The sequence below is a fragment of the Gymnogyps californianus genome, chromosome 3 (genome assembly GCF_018139145.2).
Source record: "Gymnogyps californianus isolate 813 chromosome 3, ASM1813914v2, whole genome shotgun sequence".
Classification (NCBI taxonomy): domain Eukaryota; kingdom Metazoa; phylum Chordata; class Aves; order Accipitriformes; family Cathartidae; genus Gymnogyps; species Gymnogyps californianus.
In genome coordinates this window covers 88,414,668-88,442,309 of record NC_059473.1, presented here as the reverse complement: position 1 = coordinate 88,442,309, position 27,642 = coordinate 88,414,668, and the positions used below count along the sequence as shown (strand labels likewise).

General features: G+C 42.6%; 1 protein-coding gene across 1 annotated transcript; it reads left to right on the top strand.

The window, feature by feature from the left end:
- Positions 1 to 847: 847 nt before the first annotated feature.
- On the top strand, positions 848 to 27,642 carry NT5E (5'-nucleotidase ecto). The gene is made up of 9 exons (XM_050893929.1): positions 848 to 1,075; positions 5,708 to 5,930; positions 11,269 to 11,457; positions 16,024 to 16,221; positions 17,728 to 17,879; positions 21,750 to 21,858; positions 22,663 to 22,812; positions 24,369 to 24,569; positions 26,248 to 27,642. Exons 1-9 carry the CDS (start codon positions 863 to 865, stop codon positions 26,403 to 26,405), a joined length of 1,593 nt encoding a protein of 530 aa, XP_050749886.1. The 5' UTR covers positions 848 to 862; the 3' UTR covers positions 26,406 to 27,642.

Here is a 27,642-nt window from a genome sequence, read left to right as displayed (position 1 = left end):
TGAAAGCAATTCATGAATCTACACTAAAAACACTAGAGCTATAATTAAATCAACGCTTAAAGTAGTGCAACTCTTTTTAGGGCTGAAATAGCACTCTTTATTTTAAGCATCGTTGGAGAAAGAGGAGCAGAGAGGTTGAGTGGAACCCTTAAAACAAACATTTTCATGCGAAGGTTTGGAAACTCCTTTCAGTGTACTAAACATTCACCAAGGCTTCCTGTAAGCATTGGAGTTTGTCCTTTCGCTGCTGGCTGAATTTTCATCTCGTGTGACCTCCAGCAGCCGCCTGAAAGCCTGTCGCCAACCCGGCAGCAGCTGTGCTGTGGTGAAGGACATCGGTGGGGAGGACGGGACAGCGCGGGCTGGGACGTACGCGGGCGCAGGACAGTGCCTGGGGCTTAGAGAGCCCTGAGGACCGGCGGGCAGCGGTGTCGGCCGCCCGGTGCCCCGAGGCGCGGCGGGGAAGGTGCCCGGCAGCCCCGGGCGGCCGCCCCAAGCCCTCTCACACGCCCAGCCGCCGCCGAGCACCTGCGGCTTCCGCGCCCGACGGGCAGCGAGTGCCTTTGCTGCGGGCGGGTCACGGCCAGAGGCTCACCGCGGCGGCGCGCAAGGCTGCGCGGCTTCCCCGGCGGCTCGCCCGCTCCCCGCCCCGCCGCGGTGCTCCCCGTCCCGCCTCCCCTCCCGCAGCCAGCCCCTCTCCCGGTCCGGCGGAGCGGCGCGGAGCCCGCGCGGCATGGCGGGGCGGGCGGGCGCGCTGTGGCTGTGCGCGGCGGCGGTGGTGCTGGGCGCGGCGGCGGAGCTGAGGCTGACCCTGCTGCACACCAACGACGTGCACGGGCGGGTGGAGGCGGAGGGCGCGGGGATGCGGAGGTGCGCGGGCGCGGAGGCGGCGGCGGCGGCGGGCTGCTTCGGCGGCGTGGCGCGGAGGGCGGCGCGGGTGGCGGCGGAGCGGGCCGCGCACCGCAACGTGCTGCTGCTGGACGCCGGGGACCAGTACCAGGGCACGGTGTGGTTCTCCCGCTTCAAGGGCCGGGAGGCGGTCCACTTCATGAACCTCCTGCGCTACGATGCCATGGTAAAGCGCGCCGGGGCGGGCGGCGAGCGGCGCGGTGGGGGGCTTCCCCCCCTTGGGTGCTGGGTCTGTTCCTCCCTTTCCTCCCCTGCTGCCGTTTTTTGCATTGCCGCCTCCTTGAGTGCGTAGCGTCGCATCAGAGAAGGCTGTAGGTCACGCTAAAGTCGTGGTCGAAGGCGGCCGGGAGGTAAGCGAGGAGAAGAGAAGCGACGTGCTAGGTGACAGGCACCCGGCCGAATGAAGTCGTGAGCTGGCAGCCGCCCCACGGGCAGCCAGAAACCGGGAGCTGATGCCAAGGCTACACAGAGGAAAAGACAGTGATGCAGTGGAAGAGCTCCCCTTGGGAGAGGCAGGGGCTTGGGGCGGGCGAGGGGGCTGGACGGGCTCTCTTGGAGAGGGGTCGGCAGAGGCATGGAAGCGAGCCCAGCGAAATCCGGGCGAGGAGCCTGGCCTGCCAGGGAGGGGTTAACCCTGGCCGAGGCTCGCAGCCTGCCCTGCCGGCTTCGGTCCTGCGGGAGGGCACAGATGGCACATGTTCGCAGTGCTGTTTCGAAGGGTGAGGATTTTTAGTTTTCATCAGTCCCACCTCGGCCGTGTCCAGTCCCACCAGAACTGTGGTCATGACGGGGTGTAAGGGGCTGTGTGCGAGTGGCCCAGGGACTATAACAGCGCATCTCCGAGGTAGCTCTCTGAGACGGTGCCAGTCCCGCACCTTTACTCTGTCTTTTTTGGTTGTCCAAGTGCTGAGAGGAAGGTAGAAGAATTTGAGACTGAGTTTGGGTGCTGTCACTCCATGTCCTTAAATCTTTTGTCTCAGGGCAATAGCCTATTAATATATAAAGAATTCTCGTGGCTTATTTTGCTTGCATACAAGCCCAGAAAGGAGGAGGGAGATTAAAGATGTGTTTAAGAGTGACTGCCATTTAAGAGTGACTGCATATTTATTGACAGCTTGAGGGGAAAATCTTCTTAGCCTATCACATCCTCTGTCTTCATCTTTTTTGCTTTCTCTGGAAAGGACTGCTCTTTCCTTTCCCAGGTAAAAACAGCTTCGCCCATTTCTTCCCTCTGCCTCAGAGCAGCTACGGAAGGGAAAGGGATGCCCCAGTACGCTCTCCTAGGCTAAACACACCATACCAGCCAGACAGTTCTGTGAAGGATACTGCTCCCTGTTCACATGGCCTGATGAACGGTTTCCTAATTGTAAAACTAACATTGACAGGGTTTTTCCTCCCGATGGTGACGAGGAGGAGTGCATGCATTCAGGACTCATCCTTGCTGAGAGCTGGGGAGCGCTTTGGGATTCTGCAGTGCAGAAATAGCTCGAGGTGGTTTTTCCTACCGTTCTTCCCAAAGCTGGCTGTCATTTCTCAGCCTTGCGTTTGCTGGTTTGACTGGTTCATGGGCAGGCTGGGAGCTTGTACAGTTCCTGATCATATCACAAGAAGAAATTCTTTCAGGCAAAATCAGCAGTGTTGGACATAGTGCTCAGTTTTAGACATGTTATGTAGGAAGCAACTGCTGACTGATTAGGAGATCCCTTGAACTTTTTCATCAGAATAAGATTAAAAAATAATTCCACACCATACTGGATAGCCAGAAGCTTATATTGGATGCTAATGCCCTAGGTGAAGTAGTCAACCACTTGCTCTCTGTGGAGGTGCTGCATATTATAATTTTAATATTGTCAGTGGATAGAAGGGGATGGGATAGACTGAGAAGCTCAGAGACTTCAGCACCTTTCTCTGCTACCAGAGAGCCTGAGGACAGATGCCAAATGTTGGGCAGCGCTGCAGCATCCTTTTTGATTCTTCTGTCCGTGGACCATGGGGACCATGCAGTCGGGATGGTGGCCGGGGGGGGGCACAGGGAGCAAGGTGAGAGCCACACTGCAGAAGGGTGAGCTAGTGTTTCTTTAAGCAGAATTTGGGAAGTCACATCCCTAACAGAAGAGGTGGGGATTACTGAAACGGTTAGAAGTGAGATACAGGAATAGGATTACAAACAGGATGAAGGAGGGAACATGAGTCATAGGAATTGTTACAGGATGGGAGCAGGAGCCATAGGAGGATTTAGGGCAGCCCGGCAGCGTTAGAGGTTTGTTCCACAAATGGGACAAATTTCCTTTTTTAGGTTTGCCTTTTTCTCATTTATGCCCATTATCACCTCAAGCCTATTTTCTTCTGTTTAGCTAGGTATTGCCTTTCAAATTTTCTTGGCACTAGCCTTGCTTTTTGGTGTAATTAACACCAAAATCCAAATTAAGTACCGCAAAGGCAGTAATTGGAGAGGTGATAGAAGTCTTCTAGTTTTACTTTGAAGTTGAATGCTTCTGTTAATTTGTATCCTGATTTGGAAATATTTTTAGCCTGTTTTTTTGTGAAAAGGAGGATTATATGATCACATGCTGTGTGCCTGAATGTTTCTGTTTATTCCCCCTTGTGATTTACTTACACTTATGTTGGCCAATGGATTCAGATTTGGTGAAGGGATATTGCACAGGTACAGAGTCCTAGAAGGTCTGGGTGTAAGGGTAGTTAGGTAGAGTAGAGGAACCCAAAATGGTCCGCATCCTCCTCCCCAGAGGAGGAGCTGCATCAAAAATAAAACTGTATTATTAGCCACCAGTGATTTCTCATGAACAAGAGACTTTATAACCACCCACACCATGGGAAAAGTTTTGATCAAAGCTTGTATCCTAATGGACATGAAATAATCCAAATGCAAGATACAAAGCCAAGAGAAACAAGGTTTCCTGAGTGGTTGGTTGGGGTATTTTTCACAACAAGCTAATGGCAGTTACATCCCATTCAAATTCTTATTTCATTTGCAGCCTTTTTTGGGGGGGGTTAATTGCATATTTAGGAGGAACAGAAGGCGTATGCATCAGCCAAAAGGAAATAGCTTGTTACCATTCTGAGATGCTCTACCAGTCCATGGGCGTCTTTTCAGAACATCAGTCAGCATCAAAATGAGTTTCCTTAGAGTGTTATTCTTTTTTTTTTTTTTTTACAGCAAATTAGATTGCAGTTAGAATATGTTTAGAAATGGAATATAGTTGGAGTGCATTGTGTCTTCCCAAGTCAGGATTTTCTTACAGATAGTTCTTGGTTCTTTTGGAAAAGTGCTGCAGCAGCATGCAAACAATTTGGCTTCTTCCCTGGGGTGTGAGTAGTGTTCTCACTAGCGTCAGCGGGAGCAGTTGGTTGCCAATGCAAGTTACTGTCGATATCCTGATTTTTCCACAGGGCCATTGACTACCTGCCTGTGGGGATCAGAGGAGTCAGGAGTCTTTGTCTCCCCTAAAAGAAAGACACTGCCAATCAGTTGATTGAAATACTGAGCTTCCATGCCTGTAGTGGCTTCAGGGTCTTGCTTGGGTTGGAATGTGATCAAGGTTAATATAATCTGTTTGGGGAATGAAAGTTGGAACAAACACATAGGGGTTGTTTATCTAAGTAGAGCAGAGAGGTATATAAGTCTCTTTAGATGATGAATGCGACTTTCTCCACTTAATCTTCAGAATTAAATAATGAGCACACTTTTGCCTGGAAGAGTTGACCCATTGGCTTTAGCACCCCTTTCACGCTTTGCTCCAGTTGCCGCCTGAAAACTGGTACCAAGTTACCACGTACCAAGTTACGCTATTACCACGTTTCTATAGAAATATCTTTTCCTTCACTAACACCTAAATATGCTGCAAGGTTCTTGTGTATATTGTGCTTCTGCAAAGTTGCCGCCTATGGAGGTTTGGCTGGCTATCGCCAAACTTGCAGGCACAGGGATGTGGCAACTTAGACTGAGCATGAAAAAGGGGTGGGTAGGAAAAAGTTCCATGGTGCTTTAAGGTAAGTCCATTTTTGTCTGCTTAGCCAACCTAGAATAACTAAATGTTCTCATCTTGTTGGTATTACCCTGCTAATAAATGAACTGGACTGCTCGTTTTGTGTGATAGTCTTAGCACTTCACAGTGTTATGCGCGCACACCTGCATGTGTGTGCGCACACCTACTATGGATTGTCTATGGAGATTCTCCCTAGTTGATAAACATTAGAGCTTCCACTAGGTAATGATATTGATGGTGGCTAGAAGATGATATTTTCTTGTTACATGTTAAAGCACGCAAGAACTCTTACTAAATGTGAATTAAGTATGTTTAAAAGACTGTAGTCCAAGCACAAGCTCTTAAAATGCATGTTTTATTTAAAGATAACAAATATTGTCATTGGCATTTAACATTTTCTTCAGTATTTTTTTAAACAATGTATTTTCCATACACAAAATGCATGTTTTCCTTTGTGGTTATTGTTAATCTCTTTCTTGCAGTTACAGGATGAAAAACCAGTGAGTTTTAATCTGGTATATGATTACAAACACTTATTTAGATAGGTTTTAGATTTTGACTTTCACATCTCTATTGATATAAGAAAGTCTGAAAAGCAAAAACCTAAACCTAAAAAAAAAAAACATTTCTGCGTTCATGAGAAACAGGAATGTGCTGTTTTAGACAAGATAGGGTTTTCTTCCCTAGAACATAGACTTTGTTTTCTCAAACATACCTTGTATATCATTCATGAAAGTATTTAGACTGAATATTGGAGGTAGGGTCTTATATTTTCTTCTGGCTTTTCACAGGCTTTGGGGAACCATGAGTTTGATGAAGGTGTGAGCGGATTATTGGATCCTCTTCTTAAAAACGCTAATTTTACAATCCTGAGTGCAAACATTAAGGGGAAAACCCCATTAGCGAACGAAATGATGAAATATGTTAGTCCTTTTAAAATAGTACATTTTGACTCAGAATCAGTAGGAATTGTTGGCTACACTACAAAGGAAACTTCTTTTCTTTCACAACCAGGTATATTTTCTTTAGTATATAAGTTTCTATCCTTTGTTACTGTTTTATTACTTGCTCACTTGTTTGAATCCAAAGATGAATGTTTTCAGCTGAAAAGTGAGAATTTTGTTGTTTTATCAGTATTTACTTGTATTATTCAACTTTGTAACTGTCTGATTTTTAAACTGGAGAAGGCTTGTTAACATTAAAAGCCATTTTCATACAGGCCTGAATTATTTAGCATCACTGAATTATCTAAGAATATAAGAAGGTCAGTGAGATTGCAGGAGAGCTGGGGGGCCTTTGGGGTTTTTATTGTTGTTTGGGTTTTTAAATTTATATTCTTTTATATTTTATTGTTATTTATGCATTTAAACAAATGTTAAAACATGAATACAGCTTGTCTCTAGAGTGAAACGTGTTCAAACCAAGACATTTCTCTGTGTGTTGAAATTTTGCTCTTGGATGCCTCCATGCTCAAGCCCTAGTAAAAGCAAAGAGAGCTTCATATGTGTTTTTGAAGCAGAAGTTGCCCAAGATGTTTTTAGCATCTCAAATATTTCCAGAAATTAGACTACAGAAGGAACACCCATTCAGCTTTTACCACAATTACTTCATTCATGAGTAAAATTAGAATTGATGAGGAAAAAGTCTTCTCAATTTCTGACTATTTTTTCCAACATGTAAGGGGTTTTGTTTGTTGAGGGGTTTTTTTTAGTAAAATAAAATGGTCTACTGGAATGAGAAACGCATTTAAATCAGCTGTAGGAGATCTGAGTCAGTGGCTGCTCAAAGCTCAGCCCCCCCTCTGACAAAATCAGACTTTCTTCCCTGATTTTTGCAGTAGGGATGCCCTAAGCACTGGTTTAAATCATTTTGCACATTGAAAAAGGACTTTATATTATTACTTCTCTTTCCATTGCTTAGTAATAAAGAAGTAATGCGTAGCTTTCTTGACAAAAGGAATATTCAATACTTTGAGGAAGTATTAGAATATAAAACTGTTCCTTCTGTGCTTTTTAATTCCTATGCTGTATGTTTAAACTATCAGGAAGTGGACGTCTGAAGTCAGAATAGACTTCTGTATCTCACTTCTATTTTACAGTGATGTGTTTTTGGAGTCCTTTCTTGTTTTTCCCCAACAAAAAAGGAAATTGATCTGTATTTTGTGTAGGCAATAGAATTTCACCTGTGCTTGAGGGCATGAGGGTAGATATCATCTGACATCACACTAAGTTTGAAAAATGGACAGACAGCCAATATTGTTCTTCATTAAGGATTAATAAAATAGATCTCAGCTCTTCTTCCGAACAACTGTGTTGGTGTGATGAGGTCATCAAATTAACTTTCTTGCAAATAAATATACTAGAAAATCCAGATAGTGGTGGAATGATTCTCTGAAGCATTTAAATACATTTCCAATAACATCTAGACATCACATTGAATGCCTCAGTGTGCTGAGACATTATAACAGAGACCACAACTAGAAAAAACAGTGTTAAAAGGGAAGGCTTGTTAGCTCCATAGATGGAGCTGAAGCAGCCCTAAGCTAAATACATCCCACAGTGTAAATGAGCAACAAGCAGGGCAAATTCTAACAAACAGCAACATTTACAGTGATCAGAGTTTTTATAATTTTCTGCTTTGCCTTCTTAGTGTGTGGAGGAACATTTGGAAGCTTTGAAAATGTGAATTCAGGGTATGTTAATGTAACTCAGTGACTATATATCACCCATGACCTAGCAATCCTTCAGACTGATAAAATCATGCAGAGGTGGGTCGGTGGCACAATAATTATCAACCTAATTCCTTAACTCAATGAATAAGATACATTGTGAATTTTAAATTGAGCACCTTGCTTATCTCTGCACACTTCTTCCAGATGATTCAGTTTTCTCAGACTCTGCAGCAATTGCTTTGGCATGCTGTGCACTCTTAGGGCATTCTCAAGGCAAATAGGAAGCTTGAAAATGCTGAAACATGTGAATTCCTACATGACTACTTTCCGTGGAAATCTTTTGATTTCTTCTATTGTTAAATCTCAATAACTTCCACACAATTATGAAATTACAACTTGTACTTTTCATAGTCTGCTTAAAATAGCTATCAACATACTTGAACAGAGTATAAAGCCCTTAAATCTCAATGTTTCCATTGTGAAGGAACAATTAATCTCTGCCGAAGGTACTGTTAATGTTACTGTTTGGAAACTGTTGGCATGGGGAACCCTTAGCACCATTTATAGATTACAGCCAATTGGCAGTTTTTCTAAAGTTCTCCTCTGTTTTGCTGTATACAGCTATCTCAGCTGAATGCCCAGCCAGTTTTTCCATGTCCTGCAAGAGTTGTTCATAACTTGGCACTTAGACAGAGTAGTCTATGTATTTGCTTTGTACTGATAATCCCCAGACCATCTTTCTAGTATTTGATGGTACCAGCTCACTTTTACTTACTTTAGTTCTGCAATGATGTTGTAAACCCCACAAAATAGTTAATGTCTTTATCTGTCCTGAGAGATGCTACATACACATTCGGTGCTGTGAAATAATATGTCTCATTTTGTCCACTGTCTTTTCGTATAAGCTGGAAACCCAAAGCTGCTTACTCTGTAACCCTACAGGCAGCAAAATATTTACTAAAACTATCAACTTGGCAGAGTTTTCTGAAATGGAATCTTAAATTCCATTTATTCCACTTTATTGTGGCTAGCTTGCATAATATTTTTAACATGCAGCCAGTTCTTTTTCCTTGTTCATTTATAGCACAGTTTGGATGTTTTACCTGAAACTCTACCCCATCTAAAAAGAGAAGAGGATGTCACATCAGTTTAATGCCTTGAAAGAGAAGTGAAATACTGACACGAGCAATAACTAACTCTTAAATAAGCACTTTATTTCAATTCAGATTTTTTTGAAAAATGCGGAGTTGAGTGCTAAGCAGTATATTGCTTTTTGCCTGGTTTCTTAGAGAAATGAGCGCTATGTAATTGCTCTTACAGTCCCCTGCTGTATAACTTTTGAACCTGCTGGCCCATTTCAGCTCAATTAGATTAAGTGCTGAGATGACTAGGATACGAAGCTGGGTGAGATGCCACGGCTAGGTCACGGAGAGGGGGTGCAAGAAGCCCCTGCAGCCCCCAAGCAGGAGTCCCTTTCTGAGGGCGAGGTGGGCAGCAGGCAGTCGGTCGCTGGGCGGGTGAGTTGGCAGTGCCACTGCCCGCCCCAGCGCCGGTGGCTGCCTGTGCCCTGCCTGTGTGACAGTCCTGGGAGAGAGATGGACTTCCTGGCGTGGGACAGGCCTTGTTTTTCCCCTCATTATGAAAGTAGGTTGGTTTGTTTTAATATGAGTTGAAGATTAATAATAGTATGTCTTCAGTGTGTGGCGCATTGTAGGCGGCAGTGGCGTAGAGGGGTAACAGAGCTGGTGCTGATGGGGAGAGCTTGGTTATCATGGGCCACCTGGCTGCATGCCATGGGAGAAGTTAGCCTGCAGGCAGCTGCCTGCTAGCACAGCTAGTCAGCGGCTTGCTCTTGCTCTTCGTTTAGAGCGCTCAGCTCTCTTTACAGAACTGGTCCCCATACCGTGATGTGCATGGCTGTTGTAGCTGGTCCATGGGTGGTGAGATGAGCACGTGAAGGGCCTACGCTCAAGGAGCATTTCTCAAACTTCCCCTTCTGCCAGTAGCTCTGCATCAGGCCCAGCTTCTGTCAGGCACAAGGATGTACAAAGAGAGGCTGAAGCCAGTAGCTTCCTTCAGACTGGAGAAGGAAGGCTAAGGGGGAACTAAGTGCAGTCTTCCGCTGTCTTAAGGGGGTTTATAGAGAAGACAGGGACAGACTCTTCCCAGAGGGGCACAGAGAAAGGACAAGAAACAATGGGCTCAAGTAGTACCACAGGAAATTATGGTGGTACATAAGGAAAAAATTTGTCACGGTAAGAGCGGTTAAGCCATGAAACAGGTTGCCCAGAGAGGTTGTGGAATTTCAGCTTGCTCAGACAAGACCCTGAGCATCCTCAGCTGGCTTTGAGTTCCTGCTTTGAGTGGGTTTTGGACTAGATGGCCCCTGGAGGTCCCTTCCAACCTCAATTAACTTAGGACTCTTTGATTCTAAGAAGAGGTCCACAGGAAGAAAATGTGGGGATGCACTGCACAATTCACTGTGCAATGTGCAGTACAGAGATTCCCTCTGGCAGTAACAGAACTATTCAATGGGTGTGGTGGTGAACCAATTTATGTAACCCTCTTTTATCTCTTCCATTGTAGCATATTCTGCTTCATTTCCTGAGACATGTTGCACTGGATTGTGAATTCGTTTCACTCCTCCCTTTGTTATGAAATAATGTAAATCTTTTGACTTTAAAGGCATATTTCAAAATGGTTTAATCAAAAAGCTCTGCAGGAAGGAGAGGAATTAGGTAGAGGGGGAATTGGTAGAAATGTTACTCGGTTGTCTTCACCAGAAAGTTTAGGATTACAGTTTGTTGACACTGTTATTAAACTCTATTCTTACAACTTTGTCAAAGAGATTAGCCTCTTACATAGGAAGTCCTTTTGCGCAACCCAAAACACTGTGCCCAGGGTAAAAGTGCATGTTTGCCTCGTACTTTTGTAACCGTTTGTCATGTTAGAATAATTTCAGCGGGCACAGAAACCTTGCAGAAAGATTGTGAGTTTCCCAACATTGTGGTCCAGAAAAGGTTTCTCCTTTCCAGACTTTCCGTTCTTTATGTTCTCGTTTCAGGATGGTAACTCAATTGTGTGCTGTGCTGTATTGGTCTTACTGAGAGTGGTTCATGTTAGGTGAGGCAATTCAGAGTTTAGTGCAGGACTTTGAAGAAGCTGCTGTTTAAAGCCTCAGTGGGGGCGAGGGGGAAAGAACAAGATGAGTGTGGAGTAAAAAGAGAGAGATTTAACTCGGGGAAGATAGAAGATCTCAAAGAAATATAATTTGGGAAGGAAAAAAGCTTTATAGTACAATACAAGTGTTTATACTCAAACACTTACTGACGTATTTAGTTTCCTTTCTCTAGTTAAATAATACAAGCCATTCAGTTTTTGATCGCACAATTGGTGTCACTGGAATTTTTTTTATAGAGTTACAAACTTGTTTATTATAGGCAAGTACATACAGCTCAGTGCAGGAATGTTATATTAGTCTAAGCACGCAGGTGCTCCTGGGAGACTGGAGAATATCAGATCAGATCAGGAGCTTGAACCAACTAAGGGCATTTGAAAGCCACTGACATTCAAAGTTCCATTAATTATACAAAATAGTATCTGATATCAACTACTTTTTTTTTTAAACGAGTAGTTAAGGTACTTTGTAAATACGTTCATGTTTGTTCTTTTTTTTTTAAGGGGATGATATAATCTTTGAAGATGAAATTGAAGCATTGCAAGTACAAGTGAATGAACTTACTGCTATGGGAGTGAACAAAATAATTGCACTAGGACATTCTGGTTTTACTGTGGACAAAAATATTGCCCAAAAAGTGAAAGGAGTGGATGTTGTAATTGGAGGACATACAAACACATTTCTCTATACAGGTATTTTACTTCTTACTAAAATGTTGCTTCTAAAGCAAAGCTGAAACTGTTTCTCTTTAAACTCAGAGAACTTTCACAAATGTAGATTACTGCTGGCTGTACTGGGCCAGATTCATAGCTGCTACCTATCCATAACTTCCATGGAATATACTAATTTAAAACAGTCTGTGAGCCAGAAGTGCCCTAACTCACTGAAAGGTTCCTCAATGCTGTGGATGTTCAAGGTGGCCTATACAAAGCACGACAGAGGAACAAAGGTAGTAATACTGGTAAACTACTGCCAAACATATTCTACCTATTTCAAGCTCACACATATGAAGAGTAAATAAGATGTTTACATTTAAACTTGTATGTGACTTAACCAAAAAAATCAATCATATAAGACTTCAAAAGGGATACCGATGTTGATTTTCCATAGAATCTGATTCTGTATTCATAGGTCTCCATTAGCCCTGCCATTAAGAAACTTTTCCCAAGTTTCCTCTGTCTTTTTCAGTCCCTCTTTTAATCTCTGACTTTATTCTTCTTTTCCCTAGAGGTAGACATCATTCAAGAGATAAACATTGTTGATCTGATTTCTTCCACAGCAATGCTACTTTAGGCAAAACCTGCCATCAGCAGCTTCTCCAGTGCTGCTGCCTTCCCTGTGCCAGTGTGTGAGGACACAAGTAAAAGAAAGGCTGGGTTTTTTTAAACCATCAAAGATAGCTCATTAAATTTAGCAGAAACTTCATTAACTGGTTGAGACTATAACAGGAACTTTTTGTAATCTTCAGCGAAATTTCCCTTGTGCCCCAGTCACAGGGATAGCACTATGTACCCTAGGAACTTAACTGCTTAAAGGTTTTGCACTATCCATTTCATCCTCTCCTTTCCCTACTCATCTCCTCTCACTTTCTCATGCCTTTTTTTTCTCATCCGGACTCTCACCTTTTACTACCCCACTTGTTAAAGAGAAACAATTGCATGCTACAGGTATACATTAAACAGTTCGGAATATCTCTTGAATTTGGCCTCAGGGAATAACTCTGATCACTAAGCTGGAGCCACAAAGCATTTACACACATGCAAGTCAGAGGCGCAAACACTTAGCATAGGGGTGCTGCAGAGAAGTGGCCAAACTGGAACAGAGGACAGGACCGACCATCCCAAGGTCTTGTCTCCAAGAGTGACCGAGTGAGGATGGTGAGGGAAGAGCGTATTCCCGGACAAGCCTGTGGAGATGCCGCACTCAAACTATCCCCGTCTCCCACCAGCTTGCAGCTCGGACTTCCCAAGCCAGAAGTGGTGTCTTGGTATTTAGTAGCTCCCACTGGAACTTCTCTTCCCTGAACTTGCCCCATCTCCCTGTGACTGCCTTCAGCCTTCACAACAGCTGGTGGCAGGGCATTCCACCACTGACCTGCGTGTCCTGCAGAGACCTTGGTCTTTTGTCTGTGTGCAGCCTGCTGCCCACTGGTGGCATTTTTCAGCAGTTTTATTGAATTATTTTTGAGGTGGGAAAACCAAGGACGCATGCAGTATTCAAAGTGTGCATTCATCGTGGGTTTACACAGTGAAATCCAGATTCTTTTGCGCAGGCTTGTTGTTCAATGCCTGTAGAGAGTTTGTGCCTCGAAGTGGTAGCCATAGTAGTCAAAATGCCTTATTGGGTGTAGTGGCCACTGTTCACAATTTGGAGTAATGATCTGAAGTGCTCAAGGGAGATATCTGAGTTCATATCCTGGCTAGATCTGTAGGAGTTCACATGCACACCTCTTGTCATCCCAGAGAGTACCCCACTGTCAGACTAGACTAGGTCAAGCTGTTCCACCTCTCCCCATTTGAAGCTGTTCAAGATTCACAAGGCCAGAGAGAGCACACAGGAAGGGACTCTGCAGCCTTCAGTTTAAAGACCTCAGCTGGGAGTGGGTTCTGGTCCCTTTTCCAAGGGCTGTACTGTTTTGATAAAACAAGTCTGTCTTACTTTTTTATTAACACTGGAGAGGTGAGAAAAATAAAAAATAAGAAGAAATATCTGGGGGCGATACACCAAAAAATATGTATCTACTTACTTAGTCAAAATATGTTTTTTGACAGAATGTGGTCTGAGTCTATAATTTTTACTCCAAGTGCTGAGAAGCACTTGCTAATCCGTCCAGGAGCACCCTGAGTGCATTTGTGAACCATTCCCTTCTGAGTCAAAGCTGTCAGCCAACATTCACGATGAAATAGCCACATCTGTGGAGGTGATTTGACTGCAGAGTAAAACATCTAATTTTAAGTGTCTGTGTGTGTCTGTCTATGTGTACATTAAGGCTCTAAGCTCTCATTTAAATCAAGAGATGTAATCAATAACTGGCAGCAGAATTTGGGAGAATGTTTCAGCTCAGTCTAAGTGGAGATGTACCAGCTGGTCAGCTGAATCTCGGGCTGTCATGGGAGTTGAGAGACATACTGCCCATCCAGACACCTCCATAGAGATATCTTATTATAAGGGCCTAATCTTGGACTAGTCCAACCTATTTGTCTCTAAGACATTTGCAAATCTCTGGTTTATCCACAGATTATGTGGCAAATGTTGTCTTGACTTGTTCAGGTGTGCTTTGGGTTTGTAGAACTGATTCAAATAGTAATGGTAGCTTTAGGTTAGAGTATTTTAATTTCTGGTTTTCATCAGAAAGGATGTTCTGAGAACGTAGTGTGTTGGCTAAAACAAGGTAAGAAAACAGGAAAAGTGTTACAGGTTCTTCAGTTACCCAGTATGAATTTGTGCGTTTGTAATGAAACAGCATCTCACACTTTGACTGAGATGTGTGCGTGAATTCTAGTGCTGTTTTCTTTGGGGATAAGATGCACTGAAAAGTCTTTTCATTTCAGAAGGAACACATCTATCTTACAATGGAATAATGTCGTAGTGATAATTAATCCTGCATGAAGTATCAGTATCAGAAAGTATTTCTTTGAAAGCAAGAAATGAATAAGGCTCTGGACAAGAACTTAACCACGCGCAGCTAATGTAAACTAAAATGATGACCAGAAAGCATAACTTTCTCTTGCTAATGCTCAGTTCATTCGAGGACTACACAAGGGCAAGAGATCAAAACCGATTCCTTTTTCAGTTCCAAAAAACCCAAAGCCACTTCTGCGTGCATAAATCCTGCAGAGTTCTCATTAGCTACAGGATTTCTTAAATTCTTCCCAAAATAAATACCGAATAGTGAAGAGGCACCACCAAGAAACCAACTCTGTTGCCAGGCTGAAAGTAGAAAAACTAGTTCTCTGGTAAATTTGGTTCAGCTTGTAATTTGTTACAGCCGTTCTCCCTGGAGAAGAGGAGGGATTAGAGATAAATACGAATCATATTGGAGTTCTAGGAGGAACATTTGTCATGCTGCTTATCCCAGGATTTCATATTAGGTAAACAACTGTAAATGGAAGGAAACCAGTTGGTCTGTGTGCAGTGGAAGTGAAGAGCCTGATTTCCTCTGGATCCACGTCCTCTGCACCCGCTCCCCCGTGCCCCCGCCCCGCCGGCACCCCAGCTCTTGCCGACACATGGATGGGAAATGCCGCCGGCTTTGGGACAGGAGCGAGCGGCAGGCTTTGGGGGGGCTCTGCAGTGGGGCCTGCCACCCAGCACAGGACGCCTCTCAGGGCTGCCCGACCTTGGTCTTTGCTGACAGTGGGGTAGAAATACTGACGGGAGTAACAGGGGGGAGTGATACTACTCAGATAATACTGTCAAGGAGACAGGGAGAAGGCTGGTACCCTTGAGACAAAAGCTGTGCTGTGTAGTCTTCTTTGCTGCTTTCCTCCCCTCTGTGGTTTCTAAATCCTGTGGTAGCCTGTGCCGATTGAGCCGAGATCTCTTTTCTCTGTAAATGCCTTGCTTTAATCTATCTGTTTCCAAGTCCTACATCTAATTACCCTTCATACTTTGCAGGTTGATGAGAGTTTTAAATCCATGACCACATAACTCTAATGCTAATGAAGTTTGCTTTTGCAGAGGTTTGCAGCCTGTCTGAAATCTTGGAGGCCAAGTTTGGTATAGTAAAAAAAATCAGTTGGGTGTGTGCACAAATTCACGGAACTGCTTGTAGGTATTCTGACTGCATATTATCAACAAAAATATATTAGACTTTTTCATATCAAGAAGTCCCATGTATGTTTTACTAACTTCCTCATTTTCTATCTGATGCAGAATAATGTAGTGTGATGGCTTAACAATAAACTTTTCAGCCAGAGGCTGGTATGTGTGCATTACTGAGACGTTTGGATTGAAATAATTGGAATGAAAAGTTCCTTTGTTGCTATTGTGACATGATGTCATGGAGGAGTGTGCTGTCACAACTTAAAAAACACTGTGGCAGTTATTAGACCTCATGTCCTGAAAACAACATTGTCTCTTATGAAATAACATAACTGAACAATATCAAATGTGTGCTTGTCATCCAATACATTCCTTGTTGTTTCTGCTTAATATCCTGTTTGGTTTTTTTAAGGCTGAGAAACATTTGAAATGTCATTCTAATAATTCCTTGAAGGTCACATGAGCTGAAGACCCTACATGCTTGTTCCATGCAGGCACCCCACCCTCTACTGAACAGCCAGCTGGCCCGTATCCGTTCATGGTTGACTCAGATGATGGGAGGAAGGTGCCAGTTGTACAAGCTTATGCTTATGGAAAATACCTTGGTTACTTAAATGTTACATTTGACCAGAAAGGAAATGTAGTTGAAGCAGTTGGAAACCCCATTCTGCTGGACAGCAGTGTTCCTGAAGGTATGTGGACTAGACATTGGAATTTGCCTGCAGCACTCTACTACAATCCAAGTGTTATTATGTTAAATACACAGTATAATGTCGAAGAAGAATTGAGCTTTCTTCTTGAGCTTGCAGTTCTCTTCTGTGTAGGGTCCAGGCTGTGTTACAGCTGTACCCGTTTGCCTCTATTTCTGTTTCTGAACAGTGGCCTTTGAATATGCACAAGTTCAGTGTATGTTTTTGTCTATTTAAAATCACTGAAAGTCCTTTTGTAGGAACTCAGGTGATACACTACCTTACCATTTAGCGGAGCCCATTTTAGCTAGCCTTGTAATTATGATTTAAAAGATTATGAGGACTAATTTACGCTGTTTTGCCAGAGGCCAGGTTCTTCAGAACAGAGTTTAGGGCAATATAGGAAAGTGGAAATGTTCCGGAAAAAAATTGGAATATTCTGGCAATGTGCAAATATAACACACAAACCCTACGGCTTCTTGTTTTCAATGCTGAGTGTGTTCAATGTTTCAGCTTTGAAACATTTAAAGAACTGGGAGGAGGAGAGTCTCTCTGTTGCTTTCTGTTGGTAACTCTGTCCGAGCTGTGTTACCTGCATTACCTCTGTAATTACCCGGGGCTGGTTCTCTAGTCTTTGTTTCTTGTCCAGTGTTTGCTGTATGAAGCTCTGAGCTTTTATCAGACTTTCCAGGTTCTACCAGAGTATTTATAAAATAAATCCTTTAAAAATTATTTGTTCATAGATATTTTTATTTACTATGTTATTCTCAATGATCTCTTTATGTAATGAGATGATGTAAAGAGACTTTACATTCTCTCTCTGATGTCAGTAAAAGTAAAAATTCAGGTACATAGGTGCTCTCATTTTATAAATGTTGATGTTGCTGACAGTTACGTGGCAAATTGCTTAAAACTAATAGCTCATAAAAAACAGTTGTGACATTATCTGTCTGTATATACAAGTATCTTTGTATGTTTTTTTTCTGAAAGGATTTGCACCTGGCAGACAGATGTGCATAGAGAATTAATTTCTATAACAGGTTTATTCCTTGACATTGGTATTTGAGCTAGTATTCCTTTCAGCACTACGTTAAAGGGGAGGAAGCTATAAATAGAAGGGGAAAAAAAAAAAGATATGATGTCAAATAAAGACCAAGCTCACTTGTATATTAAAAATTCTCTCACCTGTCAAGGTAGGTGCTAGAAACCCCATCGGTCAGAGGTTAGAACAGGACTGGGCAAAAATATTTTTAAGTGTTATAGAGGAGATAACCTTGCTGTGGCACAGGAGTAGCTTGTTCACTTGATTGTCCTGTCCTGCCTGCTCCCTTTCCAGGCTTTGTTTGAAGTGAGCGTAGTTGTCGTGTTGCTTGAAGAGCCTTTAGGGAAAGTGTTAACATTTTAGAATCATGAAAAGCAGGGTTTTTTTCCTAACCTTTGTATTCACTGAAGTGTCACTAATATGAGATACGTGTGATGCTTATTTTACACTTTTATACTACTTTATAGATGAGCACATAAAAGAAGAAGTGGAAAAATGGAGGACAAACCTGGGGAATTATTCTAAAGAGGTTGGAAAAACTAGTGTTTACCTGAACGGTACAAGCCAAGCGTGCCGTTTCCAAGAATGTAACATGGGAAATTTGCTTTGTGATGCTGTGGTAAGACATTGCCACCACAGGTGGCAACTGCATCTAAGTGTTACTCCAGAGCTATCAGATTAAATGCTCCCAGGCTCCAAACTATCAGTGCACGGGCTCTGTGCTGCTTTCCAACACCATAACATCTAGCATGTCCCTAGAAAGATCTGGCAGAAGCAAGGCTATAATGAATCTTGCTGTATAGAGGAAGGAGCAGTTTGTTCTTTGTGTATATCCTCATATAGAGAACGGCTTGTTCACAGCTGGCTCTGAGGCTGCAGTTTTGAGACACATCAGTCTGATCTCAGAGCCCATTCCTCAAGCAAGGAGGAGAGCTCGGCTCCCCTGCCCCTCTCCCGCCCTGCTACCAGCCCCCTGCTCACGGCACTTACCTTCTGCCCTGTCTTCACTCACTGGGCTCTGCTGTCACTTTTTTTAATGCAGTAGCCCAGAAAAAAAAAAAATGTGGGTAGTTTTCTGCCAAGTTACTGATACAAATTGTCCCCCTGAAGAGCCCAAAAGGTGCCAGCTGAAGCAAAGGAGGGGGAAAGGCCATACACACAGCCGGGCGCAGAAGAGGTAAAAGCCCCCAGCACCCCAGCCCAGAGGGAGCCACCGGCCCCTGCTGCGTCCTGACAGGTATCGCTGGGCTTTAACAGGCACGTAACACCAGAAGGTCTCTTTACGAGAAGTCACTTCCAGTTTTTAAACTAGCTGGTTTTGATTGATTGTTTTACTCTCCCACAGCGGCACCTTTTCCTTTAGGTGCTCCAGGGAAAAACATTCACTAACGTGACTGTTTCCAGAAAATGAGCATTGCCATAAATATCCCGCAGCATTGCTACAGAGTCAGGAGCCAATTAATAATCATGAGTTTTCATTTAGATATGTCCCCAAAGTTATTTATCCAGTCCATGTGATTGCTTTTATTGTAATCCTTAAAATAATTCTTAGTTCATGGGCTAATTTCCAAATTAGATTAAGATTTGGGAATTCTGCATACAGTTCTACTAAAATTGCGGCTCCTTGCTTTTTCTTCCTGCTAGACTTTTTTATATTTTGATTTAAAAAATGTGATCAAATGCTTTGGCACTTTTCAAGCTTAAAGAAAGTAAAACTCTATAACCTTTCAGAAGTCTGTAGATTTTCTTGCTATAGATTTTGTCTTGGGAGGTCAAATTCTACTTTAGTTAAATCGATGTCTCTAGACAACCATCTGCAGTCATCAGTAGATACATGGATTACCCTTCATGTTCTTTGCCTTACCAGTTCTACACTTGCTTTCCTGTCTGCTGCCATGCATTCAGGGGTATGAAGGTGAAAAACAGACCTGCCTCTTCCATGGGCTTTAATATTTAGAGTTGTCCTGGGAAATGTAGAGATTGAGAAATGTAGAAGATGATTGATTGAACGGCTGTCCTAGGTCAAAACAGAGGTCCATTTAGTTCAGTGATGCTTCTCCAACAGTAGCCCAAAGTCTCCAAACAAAAGTTTGACAGACCCAGGTGGCATTTTACAAAGGACTTTAAAGGAACTCAAACGTGAAAAGGCTGTGAAATTGCTAACGGCACTGTGTGAGCTCTTGTTTTAAACTGCCTGTGCTCAGGACTGGAGAGTTGCAATCCATTCACTGATTAGGAGTTGTTAGGAACTTAAGAATATCTCATGGATCTGGCCTCAGGGAATAACTCTGATCACTAAGCTGGAGCCACAAAGCGTTTACACACATGCAAGTCAGAGGCCGCAAACACTTAGCATAAGCGTGCAGCAGAGAAGTGGCCAAACTGGAACAGAGGACAGGACCGACCATCCCAAGGTCTTGTCTCCAAGAGTGACCGAGTGAGGATGGTGAGGGAAGAGCGTATTCCCGGACAAGCCTGTGGAGATGCCGCACTCAAATCTGTCCCCGTCTCCCACCAGCTTGCAGCTCAGGGACTTCCCAAGCCAGAAGTGGTGTCTTGGTATTTAGTAGCTCCCACTGGAACTTCTCTTCCCTGAACTTGCCCCATCTCCCTGTGACTGCCTTCAGCCTTCACAACAGCTGGTGGCAGGGCATTCCACCACTGACCTGCACATCCTGCAGAGACCTTGGTCTTTTGTCTGTGTGCAGCCTGCTGCCCACTGGCTGGATGCCTGGTGAAGGCCAAGGAGTAGTCCTTGCACTGGAACACTTGGTCCCTGTCCACCCTCTTCACACCACTCATGATTTTATAGGCTTCTCAAATACTTCCCTTCCATTGTCTCTTTACCAGGTCAGACAGTCCGAGCCTACATCATCACTCTATGTTCAGAAGCTTTTCTGTGTCTTTGACGATCCTTGTCACCCCTCTCTGAATCTTAGTTTTTTATCATTCTTGAAATGAGAAAACACACTGATTCCTACCCAGCCTCCACATGCCCTTCGTGATTTTATAGACTTCTGTCATGTCATTCCTGTATTTCTCTCTTTGTGAGACGGAAGAGTCATAACCATAGTCATTCCTGTACGGAAACCAGTCCATCCCTTCCATTATCCTTGTTTCTTTTCTCAGCCTTTTCCTGTTCTACTCAGTTATTTCTGAGGATTAACACTGTAGGCTTATCATCCTTATGCAACTGAGTAAATCCCTGGTCTCCATTTTCATTACTGCTTAGGATGCTGCAAGCAAATATTATCTTGTCCTTGCATTTTGTCAGAGTCTTGCCACTGTTGGATACATGATGCTGTGCAGAGTAGACTTTTGGGTCTGATCTAGTATGCCTGTTTCCTGTTCCTCCGCTCTTCTACATCTTTCTGGTTTGCCAAGATCATTCCAAATATTAAAAACCAGTCTCAGAGAAGCTGAAAAATCTTAATTCCCTGCAACGTACAACAAGAGCTAGATTAATTTATACATTCCCCTACATGTTTTTAATGTACAGCTATATTTAAGGTCCTCTTCACTTCCTGATTCTCCAAATATGCTCAAATCCTTTGTCTTTATCACAGTCGTCGGAATCAAAAAGTCATCCTTTGTTCAGCTGGCCTGCCCTGGTCATGTCATATACACACAGACTATGGGAGAGTCCAAGAGTCCATTACAGAAAAAGGCAAATATTTTTCTTGTTAAAAGTTTAAAGAAGCAAAATACTTATTTTAATGTGTTTTGCCTTCCGTTTTTTTAATAATTAAGTATTTTACAGTGGGGCTGAAGGTAATGTCAAAGAAATTGTTGTGGTTTAACCCCAGCCAGCAACTAAGCACCACGCAGCCGCTCCCCCCTCCCCCCTCCCAGTGGGATGGGGAAGAGGATCGGGAAAAAAAAGTAAAACTCGTGGGTTGAGATAAGAGCAGTTTAATAACTAAAGTAAAATAAAATATAATACTAACTAATAATAATAAAAATATAATAATAATAGTAATGAAAAGGAATATAACAGAAAAAAGAGAGAAATAACACCCAAGAAAAGACAAGTGACGCACAATGCAATCGCTCACCACCCGCTGACTGATGCCCAAGCAGCAATCTGCCCCTCCCGGCCAACTCCCCCCAGTTTATATACTGGGCATGACGTTCCATGGTATGGAATACCCCTTTGGCTAGTTCGGGTCAGCTGCCCCGGCTATGCTCCCTCCCAGCTTCTTGCACACCTGCTTGCTGGCAGAGCATGGGAAACTGAAAAGTCCTTGCTTAAGATAAGCGCTACTTAGCAACAACTAAAACATCAGAGTGTTATCAACATTATTCTCACACTAAATCCAAAACACACTGTACCAGCTGCTAGGAAGAAAATTAACTCTACCCCAGCCAAAACCAGGACAGATATAAAACCTTTCTGTCTCTTTTCAGTGTCAGATCGTATTGGGTGTAAATTTCCAGAGCCTAGACTAAGTGAAGATTAAAAATCAGTTTAAACATTCTCCTTTGGTAGCTTTATGAAAATGTCAGACGTCCGGATAAAAAGTCATGGAACCACGTTTCAATGTGCATCCTGAATGGAGGTGGGATACGGTCACCCATTGATGAACAGAGCACTAACGGTATGTAAAATTACAAGCTGAATGACAACTTTATCGAGAAGGAAGAATCAAGTTATCACGCAAGCCTGAACACAGTGTTAGCTATGGGCTTGTTTTGATGGGATTTGCACAGTGTTTGGAAGTGATTTCAAACTTTCTCAAATGGTTATCCGTCATTAGAGCACAACTGCACTCAGGCTGACGTTAACAGAAGTTACTAGCATTGTTTGTATACAATACTTTTTATAATTTCCCTCTCTCCTTGCTGCCTTGGAACAAAGAGAGTAGATATTCTTCACCTCCTACTATAGAGGGTGATCTGGTATGGTTGCTGGGAGCCTTCTGTATTCTGCTGTAGAATAAGTAAATTCTGGGTTTTTCTGAATGCTAAGGTTTTACAGTTTTTGTTTTCCTGATATGACATAAATGAAACCTGAAAACAAACACCTTTTTCAGTTTAGCTAAATCTTTCTGTAGGACTACGTGAGTAAATCTTAAGGAATTGGAAAAATTGCCTGACGTAGTAAGAACAGCTGTGTTTCTTCATCTTAGGTTTGTGTTTGTAATCTCTTTTAGTAGAGTTATTTGAATAGCACTACATCAGTTACATCAAACTCAAGATTTATTGGTCTTGATACTTGCTGGATGATAAAGACACAGGTTCTTTGATTGGGACAATATATGTGATTCTCACCTCTACTGGCCCTCATTTTCTTAAATTGTATTATTTGCCACGTTCCTTGTCAAAAACATACTGTTAAACGATCCTAAAATAATTTTGTAAACTTAAAAAAAAAAGTAGTAAATAAAGTCTCATTCCCCCAGGTAGCATTACTGTGGAAGATTTGCTGTCTGTTTTGCCATTTGGAGGTCGGTTTGATTTGGTAAGGGTAAAAGGCTCCACTCTGAAAGAAGCTTTTGAGCACAGTGTGCACAGATATGGACAAGGAAGCGGAGAGCTGCTGCAGGTTGGAGGTACATTTTCTTCCTTTCTCTTCTCAGTTTTCCAAACCAGCCATCCCTTCGGTTGGCCTTGTTTGTATTACACCTAGAAGCCTCTTTAAGAATGGAAATCAAATTGGCCATACATCCTAGCCCTGTGCCTCACGTGTGCCAGCTGCTTATCCTGCGTATGTTTAATTGAGCCGCTGCAGCACACAGGCCATCGCTGTTCCCTTCAGCAGAGACAGGATTCCCAGTTGGTTCAGTAACCTGTAGTGGCAGCAGTTTAACATTTCAATTAACTACAGGAAGATGTAACTGAGTATAGCTGTAACACAGTAATAGCTACAACAAACTCTGGTTTTCAGTTCTTTACTGGCGGCCTACCTGAAACCCCAGACTGGATGACTCTGCCAGTTATTGCCAAATTTCAGTTTGTCAAAATCATTTTGTGCTATTGTCTAATGATTGCTGACAGTTTTAGAGTTAGTCCAAGTGGAATTGCTCCAGTGAATTTCTAAATATTTTAGGGATGAACAGTTAATATTAAAAACATACGCATTTCTTGAATTGCAGCTCCCCATGTATTTATCCAGATGTGTACTAGGCTACAGTCATGTTTATTCCTGGTCTCTGTGATGCAGCGCAGATTTTATTGTTTATTTAGCAGAAAAGCTAAACTTCAAGGGCAGGGGCTGACGGATTTTCCCCCCTCCATGCCTCTCCCCCCACGTAGCCTAGTGATGGGGGCACCACCCCCGCCATGTGATCTAGAACCCCCACATGCCAAGGACACAACCCATGTCTTGCACTTTCACCAGTAAGTTACCACGTTCTTAGGTACCACTAAGGTAAAGCAGCAGCAACCCCTCTGCTCGCTGCCTTCTCACAGAAAAAGAAGATAACTAGTAGCTCTGGAAAGGGTTCAGGGCAGAAGATCCAGAGCAGGAAAAGCACCAGGGTTGGAAGAGCCTCTGTGGTTTGGACGAGCTTTAGTGGCTTCCTGATCAGCAAGTTCTTGGCAATGCTGTTCTGGGGGCCTAGATCTCCCCAGGCGTGGACTGAGGAAGGCTCACAACTAGGAACATTACTCCTCCTACAGTGAGTAGAAACCGCAACTTTCAGCCCTGGCCTGGCTTTCTTTTTTCAGGACAGTACTCATTATCCATAATAGCTGCTAAGTTAGGGGGCCTGGCTGGCTTTAAAAGAAGTCATGTCAGCCAACAAGCCAGGGGAATGAGAAAGCGTATGACTACAGAAATAAGGGCAGGTATTTTTATCTTGCAGTATCCTAATCCCATGACTAGTAATTTCCTTCTGTGGAGTAGTGACGAGAACAGACGATCAGATAAGTAACTGAGGTGGGACAGTGCTTCAGCAATTCTCTCATCTCATGAATTTTCTTGCATAAAAGTTGAGTAGTGCGCAAGGAAAACAGGGCATTAACTAGTATAATTCAGAACGATACAACCTCTCAGTCACAGAAGCTAATGTAAAGAATCAGCTGAAGATGATGGAGGATGCTGCTTCCAGCCCTGTATGGTCAATAGGCACTGCATAAAGTGGCATTCAAACGTGTATTTTTGTAGGCATCCACGTGGTCTATGATCTCTCTAGAGCCCCAGGAAGCAGAGTCGTTAGCTTAGAAGTGCTTTGCACAGCCTGCCGAGTCCCAGCCTACGTCCCACTCCAAATGGATGAAATATACAATGTGACTCTTCCGTCCTATATGTTATTTGGAGGAGATGGCTATCATATGCTGAAAGACAAAAATCTGGGATACAGTAAAGGTAAGTATGGGCACCAACAGGGTAGCAGACAAACAATTCCCAAAAGTTAAAAGACCTTTCTATAGTAGAAGTCTGTCAGGCTTTTTGCTTTTACTGGATAGATTAAATTTGCTTCTAATCTGACTGCTCTGGGTTGCTAGTTTTGGTTGTAGCCAGCAACTATATTCTTTCTCAGTTATATCACAAAAGTTTCAAAGAGAAACTGAGCCTTATCAATTCAGCACTGCTTAGAAAGCAGTTCTGAGATCATGATAAACCAGAAAAAAAGCAAAAAACACACTATAGAGAGTACATATTACGTGTACTGCCTTGCACTTGTACTCATTACTAAACAATGCCTCATAAAGAAAGGTGCTATTTTCTTTAGACCTTAAATTTCTACTGTATAGAAGTATTTGCAAAGACAGAATCGTCACCTCTAGTACTGAAGGACATGCAGCTCAGGCAAGCAACACAGAGGGCGAGGGGAAAGATGCCGACTTGCTCTGCAGGAATTAGCCTGCCCCTCTGAAAGCAGTGGGGCTCACGTGAGTTCTGCAGGCAGCAGCACGCAGGGTGCCGACAGACACCACTCTAGATAGGTAGAAAGGAAGTGTTTTACAATGCTGTCTTAAGGTCCTCTAAAGTTGCATGCAAACCGTTAGAAATTCAGCATTCATACCATGGACATGTACATCTTTTAGGACAAAGGGAAACTTAAAAAAATTTTTGAGATTAAAATTCATTATTTCTGAAAACACAAAAAGGATGTAGTGCTGTATTAAAAAAAAAAAGTATCTTCTAGGAGCACATCTACATTTTGCAGAATTTTAATTTCATATGTTGCGCTTTTAAAATTTTCCTTTTAGACCTTCGTTACAGACTTTGGTTCTACAGGGTGTTTCAATTTAAAATTGATTCTCACAGGTAGGATTGGTGTTTTAAATCAAATTCAGCCTATAGCTTGTAAATTTGGTGGGGCTGTAGTTTTCAGTAAATACCTGTGTATGCAGAAATAAATTCACATAGAGAGAAATCATTAGGAGTAATGAAAGGGAACAACTTGAAAGGTTCTGGTAAAGTCTTCCAGTATAGCAGAGGGGCAAAACTGTAATTACTTTTAAGATGGAGGTGTTGCACTTGAGGATTGCAAGAGCTTGGATCAGAAGGGGCTCATGACATGGTTGGCAGCAGTGACTGAAGAGGGTCTTCCACTGTAGAAAATCCACATCATACTTTGTGTGCACGCAGCAGCGCACAGACTAGAAATTCTTCCTAAAAAAAAAGTAAAGTTAAATTTGAAAAGGTGTAAGCGATAGCTTTGCCAGATCTATAGCACTCTACCCCAAACAGGTGGGAGGCTATCTCAATCTACCTAAATCTGATGGGAAGTTACCATTGTAACAGATGCAAAACAAAAAAAGCACCAGGCAATGCTAAGAGAATTCTTTTTTTGGTAAAATACGAGTTGCTACCAAAAATTCTGGCTACAAACCACCACAGATGTTTTATCCGTGCACAAGAAACAACACTCCACACTCCTACACTGTCTTGATGTGTACCGATTCAGCATAGCAAACCATAGAAACCACTTTGCTTTAAGACTTGAGCTAAAACTGCAATTTTAGACAGGTTCTTAAATTTTGGTTGAGAGAGAGGCTGCTGCAGAGAACACTATTTTGTCTGTTTGTTTGTTTAGGTGAACCTGACATTGAGGTTGTTTCCCGTTACCTCCAGAGAATGAAGAGAGTTTACCCAGCAGTTGAAGGTCGAATAAAGTTTTCTTCTGGCAGTCTTATTGAAGCAAGTCTTACCCTGATTTCTGTATTGTTCACTGTAACATTCTTGCATACTTGATTTTTGCTCACTATGTTTTCATTTGGAGGAAGGCAGGAGGAGAGATGATGCTGACGAAGGGAAAAGAGAACTGTTCTTTTCTTACTCCTTAAAATGAATGAGTGGGCAGAAGTTTCTGCATGTCAACAGTAAACAGCACAAGCAATTGTCTTTAATCTGGTAGAGTCATTGAAGCACACTGTGCAGAACGAGTGGGCAGAATTCATGACTTCTCTTAGTTTGAATCAGCAGGTACCCACAATTCAGTTTGAGGTTTCAAGAAGCAAAGTTCCATTGAATACTAATGCTCCATCGTGAAACAACCACTCACCGAAATAGGATATTTTTGGTTTCTTCAAATTCTTTTAGCTGCTTTAGATAGTGAGTTGATTAAGACTCTGATTCCAGTAATGTAAACAAGCTTCTAGAAGTGGATTTATTACAGGTGTATATACCTTTCTTTGATCTCCACTCAGGGTTGAAGCTTTCAATCTAATAATGCTACTTTGCTTCCAGTCACATTTATCATACCTACACCAATGCCTGAAAGAACTGGATTAAACTCAGTGTCACTAAAAGCATGACGTCCATTTACATGCGATTAAAAAAAGTTTTTCCATTTTACTTTTGAAGATGCAGCATCTCACGTTTTTCATTAATACAGGATGCAATGAAAGTTTGATTTGATTTCGATCAATTTTAACAAATTGAGTATATATACGTCACTATTTAATATGACCAGTTTGGGAACTGTATCTAGAGTGAGAACACAATCTATGATTATGTTTCATACAAATGTGCTCAGTTTTACACCTTTTTCCAAAGACCAAAACACAGGACTCCTGACCATTACTCTGCATCAGCAACGTTCAGAGAGAATGTCGGATACACGCATTGACTCCTGCAGCACTGGGGCATCCTTTGGCAGTAGCCCAGTAATGGGGCTTTTTACAGCATAACCTGGCTTTGTGATAATTGTGATCATAACTCAGAAGCCTGTCTCTTCTGTGGGAAGGCTGTGTTTAAAAAAATATACAGTTGTAAGAAATAGGCTAATGAGTATAAAATCAGAAATAGGATTAAATGCTAAGTGTACATTTCTGACACTTTATCAAGAAGTGATTGCTTATAAATGAGTGCAAACGATGACGATTTTTCTAAGATTGTTCACATGTGGAATTTTGACATCAATGTGTTTCCATGTTGTTTATTGCTGTATTAAACTGATTATCAGTGTTTTTAATAAACCTGCTTTGTT